General features: G+C 44.8%; 1 protein-coding gene across 1 annotated transcript in view; it reads right to left on the bottom strand.

Moving 5' to 3' along the window:
• Positions 1-8,285, bottom strand: part of gapvd1 (GTPase activating protein and VPS9 domains 1) — a 67,474-nt gene that overhangs the window by 31,914 nt on the left and 27,275 nt on the right. Inside the window, 5 exon segments of the mRNA XM_048243087.1 lie at positions 273-398; positions 1,381-1,510; positions 1,659-1,813; positions 2,178-2,258; positions 4,299-4,491. Coding sequence (XP_048099044.1) covers positions 273-398; positions 1,381-1,510; positions 1,659-1,813; positions 2,178-2,258; positions 4,299-4,491 — 685 coding nt within the window.

The following is an 8,285-nucleotide window of genomic DNA, read 5'->3' as shown; positions in this document are numbered from 1 at the left end:
ACCCAGACACACACACACACACACACACACACCCTGCTCGTGCTCCAAACACACACACACACACACTCACTCACCCTGCTTTTGCTCCAAACACCCAGACACACACACACACACACACTCACCCTGCTCGTGCTCCAAACACCCAGACACCCACTCACCCTCCTCGTGCTCCAAACACCCAGACACACACACTCACCCTCCTCGTGCTCCAAACACCCAGACACACACACACCCTGCTCGTGCTCCAGACACACACACACACACACACTCACCTTGCTCGTGTTCCAGTAGTTGTAGGGCCTCGACGCCGTTACTGCCAGATGGTCCGGCCCCCAGTTCAGAGACGGACTCCCCCTCCAGATCCAGAGAAGATACCGAATTAGAGCGATTAGATGGACCTGCACACACACACACACACACACACACGCACACAGCACTTCAATATGCATTAAAAACATGCCAGTCCATCCACCACACATACTGAACAGCTGTGATGTACACAGGGGTCTGTTACTTTAAAGGAAGTAAGGAAAAACTTACTAAAAACTACATTCACCACATGGGAGACCAGCCTAACAATAGAGCTCATGACACACTCTCTCTCACACACACACACACACACACGAATGTGAGTAGGCCTGTCACGATAACTATTTTTTGTTGTGACAATATATTGTCTGAGAAAGTATTGCAACTATAAGGCCTCTCTCCACCTATAACTGCAGTGTTCTGTTCCCAGCCCAAACACTGTGGCTGGGTGGCACTGCAGTGTTCTGTCCCCAGCCCAAACACTGTGGCTGGGTGGCACTGCAGTGTTCTGTTCCCAGCCCAAACACTGTGGCTGGGTGGCACTGCAGTGTTCTGTTCCTAGCCCAAACACTGTGGCTGGGTGGCACTGCAGTGTTCTGTTCCTAGCCCAAACACTGTGGCTGGGTGGCACTGCTGACTGCCATATCCAGCAGCAGGGCTTTACTGTGGAGATGCACTAATATGGACCACTGTACAACTGCAAGCCAGGCCTTTAGGTTAGGTTAGACGTTTCTACATTGAGGCATCTTTTTACACACACACACACACACACACACACACACACACGCAACCAGTGGGGAAACTCCTCTGCTGTCTCTGCCAACCCCATTCCTGCTGAGGACTGCTTACTGCTTGTGTCCTATCCAAGTTTGTGTGTGTGTGTGTGTGTGTGTGTGTGTGTGTGTGTGTGTGTGTGTGTGTGTGTGTATGTAAATGTGTGTGTGTGTGTATGTAAATGTGTGTGTGTAAATGTGTGTGTGTGTGTGTGTGTGTGTATGTATGTAAATGTGTGTGTGTGTGTGTGTGTGTATGTGTGTGTGTGTGTGTGTGTATGTAAATGTGTGTGTGTACCCTCCGAGATGCCCTCCAGGTTGTCGCTGCAGAGGGAGAAGCGGAGTGTTTTATCAGGTTTGCCGTGGAGCTTCGCCTCGTCTGCTGGAGCGTCCCCTGCTGCACTGTCAGACATCTGCAGGGAGAGGACCTGAGAACACACACACACACACACACACACACACACACACACACACACACACACGGATCAGACGGAAATGTTAACCCACACATCAACAGTTTTAAGAAAAAAAGAAGGAAAACTAGAGATACCACGGTGCTAGCCAATCGCAGCTCACCTCGTTCTCTGACATCATGCCGGGGATGGTCTGGGGGGTGGTGCCCAGCGAGATGACGAGCACCTCCTCTGGCGCCACCTCCTGCAGGGACTCCTGGGAGCTGGCCTCTGGCTCCCCCTCCTGGGCGATGTTGGTACGGCTGCGGCTGCGAGAGCCTGCTGGGGGGGAGAGGATGCAGGGTTACCGTGGTTACTGCTGAGGCTGCAGGAGATGGCTGCAGCAGTTTAGTGAACATGGTCACACACACACACACACACTGAATATGAAGCACTAGGAAGCAATGTTAAAACTCAACACACAGTTTGGACGATGGGAGGCCAAAAAGCGCACACACTACAATTGGCGCACACACACACACAACAAGCAATGTCTACAGAACACAGAGCAGGCAGGCAGGCAGACAGACAGGTGGGAACACAAACTAGCGAGGACAGCCACTAGTATAATGATGAAGAGGTGTGTGTGTGTGTGTGTGTGTGTGTGTGTGTGTGTGTGTGTGTGTGTGTGTGTGTTACCCACCAAACGGGGTGACTAGGGGTATATGTGCAGAGAGGGCGGTGCTGGAGGCTTCCCAGCAGGTGATGGCAGCCAGCTGCTGTCCTGAAGGCCGCGCACACACAGCCAGAGAGAGGAGAGAGGGATGAAGAGAGGAGAGAGGGATGAAGAGAGAGGGATGAGAGAGGAGAGAGGGATGAAGAGAGAGGAGAGAGGGATAAAGAGGAGAGAGGGATGGAGGAAGAGAGAGGGATCGAGTGAGAGAGAGAGAGAGAGAGAGGGGGATAAAGAGAGAGGAGAAAGAAGGAGAGAGAGACAGCACCAGAGGAAGAGAATAGAAAACCAAAGGAAGAAAGAAAAAAAGAGAGAATGAAGGAGACAGAAAAAGGAGGAGGAAAGAGGGTGCAGAGAAAGGACGGAGAGAAGAAGAGTGGCAGATGAAAGAAGAAAAAAAGAGCAGGTCAAGAAACAGTCCCTGATGCTGATGCTGCCAATGCTGCTGCTGTGCAACAGTAACCAGGGGGAACGAGATCATCGTTTAAGATGTCAACCGTCATGGTAACCAGGGGAAGAAGTGAGTGAGGAGGACAAAAAGGCTTTCATGGCTGACCTTTGACCCAAGCTAAACACACACTGATCATTATTTCCCAGGGGCATGCAGTTAGTTGACACAACACACAACACAACACAACACACACACACACACACACATCCTGGCCATCATGCAGCTCTTCCACTAGCTGTCCAGTCTGATCACTTCACAGATACACTATTAAATCAGACTTAAAGGCGCCCTTTCCTGTCCGTAACTATTAATCAGATTTAAAGGCTCTGTCTCTCTCTTGGCCGTGACCATTGAGATGAGTACAACGGCAGCAAGCACGTGCCCCCATATTGTGTCTGATTGTATTTTCAATGCAAATTGCCAGGTGGGTACGCTGCGAATTGAAGGCCATTATTCCATTTGAATAGAAAGTTCCAGAAAGCCCGTCCTGATGACAGGAAGGCTCCCAGAGGAGTGTTTGGAAGGTCACCGCAAGTGAATGAGTCTCATTTAAGCCTGTTTTTCTAGCTGTGACTCAGACACTTCACTAAATGCAGCTGGATAATTGCAACAGCAGCAGGTTCATTTATACTTGCTATAATTGGTTGTCATTGTTGTAATAGTGGCTCTTAACTATTGCTGTAATTGGCCTTAAATCAAACAGAGAGCCTTATTATCCCCCCCCCCCTCTCAGAGCCCACAGCTAAACACGCCCCATCCATCAGGGCGATGCTTAGATGGCTTTTAAAGAAAACAATACGCTCAATTAAAAGACCAAAAGCCCTAAACTTTCACTCCTTAAAAGTTTCAGCGTTTTTCATTTAAAACACATTACTTATGCCGTTGAAGTTCTGCTGTTCCGAACCACATTGATGCAGTCAGAATGCAGTAGTCCTGTCCTCTTTACAAATACGTGTGTGCGCGTGAGCGAGAGCGAGTGAGTGTTTGTTTGGGGGGGGAACATGTGGGCAAAGAGGTGGCAAGTCAGGGAGAACATGTGGGCAAAGATTTCTCTGGATATGTACATGCCCAGAGAAGCTCTCTGGGAGAGGAGGAGGAATACCTATTGGCAGAGGGGTATACTAGACAGGGTTGGGGTATTTGTGTGAGATGGGTACCTATGTATCTGTGTGGGCATATAGGTACCTATGGACAGAGGAGGGTATCTATAAGAGGAGATGGGTACCTATTAGCAGAGGAGGGTATCTATAATAGGAGATGGGTACCTATTGGCAGAGGAGGGTATCTATAAGAGGAGATGGGTACCTATGTATCTGTGTGGGCAGAGGAGGGTATCTATAAGAGGAGATGGGTACCTATGGGCAGAGGAGGGTATCTATAAGAGGAGATGGGTACCTATGTATCTGTGTGGGCATATAGGTACCTATGGGCAGAGGAGGGTATCTATAAGAGGAGATGGTATCTATAAGAGGAGATGGGTTCCTATTGGCAGAGGAGGGTATCTATAAGAGGAGATGGTATCTATAAGAGGAGATGGGTACCTATTGGCAGAGGAGGGTATCTATAAGAGGAGATGGTATCTATAAGAGGAGATGGGTACCTATGGGCAGAGGAGGGTATCTATAAGAGGAGATGGGTACCTATGGGCAGGCGATTCTTCTTGTTGGCGGGGGTGGTGGCGGGTGAGAGCTGGGGCGTGTTGGAGGGCGTGAGCTCCAGGCTGTTGCTCTTCACCGCACGGGATTGTGGGACGTTGGCCAACAGGGTCTCCAGGGCCAGGTGGTCTTCCTCTCGGAGCTGATCGCCAGCCGTCACATTCCGCACAAAGTCCACCTGGAGCAGAACACACAGGTGAGGAGATAAGACATCAGAACACCAACACCTGGGTAGGTAGCACAAGGCACCACATCTGGATACTTCACCTGAGTAAGTGAACAGTGTTCCAGGTGGTTCTACAGAATGGAGTTTGAGTAAGTGAACAGTGTTCCATTGACTGCACCTCAGATTCACTTCCTTCTGCAGTTGGGCGCTCATCATGAAGTGAGCTCAGAGAGAAGTCAGTAGCCATGTTTACATGCACATTTCTATTCCGATTAGAAACGGAATAACGGATATACAAATTGTCATATGCTGTAGACTAGGGGTGTGAATCTCTCATTCTATACGATTCACATCTAGATACATGGGCACGATTCGATACAAGAAAAGATACATGTTCATAAAAAACGATTCAGTACGATTCGATGCAGTTCGATGCAGTTGAAGAATGGAAAGCATTCTGAAAGATTTTTTATCATTTGCTTAAGGTGCACATTCATTTTATATTATCAATTATCATGGTCATGTCAATTAGGCAAAAAAATGTGAGTACAAAAACATCACAGTCATTTCAGTCAAACACAGCAGCAAAATACAACATAAAAATACATTTTTATAGACTTCATAGATTTTATAGAGTTATATCTGATTGTTTCAAGGAGCTGTAGCCTATTGTTGAGGTAAGACAATACCGAAATAAAATAAAACAGCGCTTAAGACAATCTTGGCCTTTTCTCAGATAGCCTACAAGAACAAAATAGGCCTAGCCTACATATCAATGAACTGGGCCTATTTTGTTCCAAGTCTGAGTGAATATGAAGAAAATAATAATAATAATTTGTGCATCGTTTTAGCAGCAAGGGCCAAATTATTCTTTAACATTAAGGAAATCCCTTCATCAAACGTAAGGCTACTCTACAGACTATCGTTGCCGTTTAGGAATGCTATAGTAAGTGTTTAATTTCGCGCTGGATTTTGAAAAACAAAAGAGTAAAAACTGTCAAAGAAACGGCCGAGTGCAAGTTGTCACGTGCTTACGTGCAAGTTGCAGTAGATGTATGGGTAAATGAAGTCCTTTGACAACTTTGGGCAGTTGAGTGTAGCCCAAAACGAACTTCATTACCCACAAACTCCGTACCGCGTAGTTTCAAACAGGAAGTGGGATGAACGCAGCTGCTTGCAACGTAAATTAGAGTCTGAGCGAGCAGAAAGGTTGTGAACCGATTAAGTAACAAGTAAATCGATATAACGACCGGTTCATTTCAGTTTTATTCCGATACGGGGCTTAACATATCGATGTAGCCGTATCTTACACGTTAAAAACGGATACCGATACGTATCGGTTAATCTTTACACCCCTACTGTAGACCCTTTCAACAATAAAAACAAAAACAATGCTTGAACGTTCTATTTGGTTCCCAATCGACTTCCTCTGCTAAGATAACATATGGAATGTTAAAACTAGGGCTGTCAATCAATCTAAAAAAATAATCTAATTAATTACATGTTCTGTGATTAATTAATCTAATCACAAATATATATATTTTTTGAGCTTTTTTGCCTTTATTTGGACAGGACAGTGGAGAGCGAGACAGGAAGCAAGTGGGAGAGAGAGACGGGGTGGGATCGGGAAATGACCGCAGGTCGGATTCGAACCCGGGTTACCGGTGGACACTCGGACCCACACATGGTATGGGCGATGCAGCCTGCTGCGCCACATATATAAATTCAAATGAATCATCAGCATTAGTGACATTAAAGTTCAAAAACGCTTTTATTATTATTTTCACTGTTCAAATAATGGCCATAATAATCTATGATATGACCTAATATGCTGAGGAAATAAATTCAAAAGTGCTTCGGGAAGAAGTTTTTTTCACATACAAGCCATTTCAGGCCACAGATGTAACCTAGGGGACACAATGAAAATAAATAAACACTCCTCTCAATGTCAACACTATTTCTTAACATTGATGTGCGACTTTAGAGTTGACAAACTCCGGTGATATGCAAATTCCTTGCTGCAGACATTGCAGAGGACTTTATTTTAATCAACACTTTATTTTTTTCAACACCATCAGGCCGTTTTTTAAAAGTAAATGTTTCAATCAATGATCTAGGCAACACATTTTCTTCTCTCTCCTTCATTTTACAGTAATGGTTACTAACTAACGGCTCGGGGTCAAAGGTCATACGGAATCAATTAATCTGCGCTATTTTTTTAATCAGTTATTTTTTTCTCAAATTAATTAATCAAAATTAATCAGTTATTTTGACAGCCCTAGTTAAAACGGAAGCCTTTTGGGGCCAACTATGATGCTGATAATGGAACTCTCTTGAAAGGGTCTATAAACCTCAATCGGAATGAAAATTCCTGATCTGATAATAATTTTAATCAGAATGAAAGAGGTGGTGTAATCCGTTCCTGTTCCGATCGAACAGCATTTATACGGTCATTCAGATTGACTGCTGTATCTTCTCAAGGAAAAGTAGGCAACAACGGCAATTCCGATCAAAGATTCTAAAGCGCTTGAGAGCACCTGATCGGAATAGAAAAGTACCCAATGTAAACAAATAGCACAATATTGTCAATCGGAATAGTTTCATCGGATTGACAAAAAAACTGTCCATATAAACGTGGCCAGTGATCATCATCAGTGGGCTTCCTACAGGGCTGGCAGCCAGCTAAACAGCTCTGACTAACATTAGCAGAAGAACATGGCATTTCAGAAGAAAACATTCAGCCATCCAAGAGAATTTTCACCAGAGGTGGAAAAAGTATGAAAATATTGTACTCAAGTAAAAGTACCAATACCTTGATGAAATATTACTCAAGTACAAGTTAAAATACCGATCTGAAAATGTACTCAAGTAAAAGTAGTTCATTTAAAATGTACTTTAAGTAAAAGTTACCAGAACAACCAGTTTTACCAGAGACTTTCTAATGAGGAGATACAGCACTCAAAAAATCCTCCATAGTAATGCATGGGGTTAGTTTGTAACACCAATATGGCAGTTGTCTACACATATCACAACCCTTCCGCGGCAAAACGTTGACATGTGAATACATTGAGCCAATCATGTGGTGTGTTGTAAAATACATTGAGCCAATCATGTGGTGTGCTGTGAAGACATCGTGCCAATCATCTGTTGTGATCTCGCTGCTGGAACAAGATTGGTGTCGTGAAGCCTTACGCACACGCATTGCTGCCGAAATAGATGCACGATAAGTGCCCAAAAGTGTTGCAATATGGCCGAAAGTGGAGGTACTTGCCTGATAAGGATGTTGAGAAATGGAGATCTATGTGAAAAATCACCGGAGTTCTCCTTTAAGTTTGAGCAGTAGTTGATTTTCAAAGTTAGTTGCACTCATCCTTTGCAGTAAACAGTAATCCAGCACAACTGAAAAGCCCCTCACAGGCAGCTGAGACAGGCAGGCCAATGTTGAGTTGCAGAGAGTTTTTTTTATATTTGGAAACGAGCAGAAGGTTCAGCAGATTAAAGGGCGTCGAACTGGGGGGAAAGTGGGAAGTATAGGGCCCCAATGGAGGAGAGGGCCCTTTAAAAGTGGAATACAGGGGGCAAAACATCTTCATCAGGCATTAGTAATAACTCAGGTAATCCACACATAAAAAATCCAAACAACTCCATAAGTAGAATCATGTGTAATGAAGTGGAATAACACAGGGAAAAAAATATTGAACAAGCTAAGACGCTACGCTTGGTTAGTAGCTTACATATTGATGGGCTATAAAAAGGTTTTTCATTACCAAGGTCTCACACAAGAAACATTTCATGATGGATAAAAG

The sequence above is a fragment of the Alosa alosa genome, chromosome 5 (assembly GCF_017589495.1).
Source record: "Alosa alosa isolate M-15738 ecotype Scorff River chromosome 5, AALO_Geno_1.1, whole genome shotgun sequence".
Classification (NCBI taxonomy): Eukaryota; Metazoa; Chordata; class Actinopteri; order Clupeiformes; family Clupeidae; genus Alosa; species Alosa alosa.
Note: the sequence above shows the minus strand (reverse complement) of the source record. Positions and strands in the feature narration are given on the sequence as shown.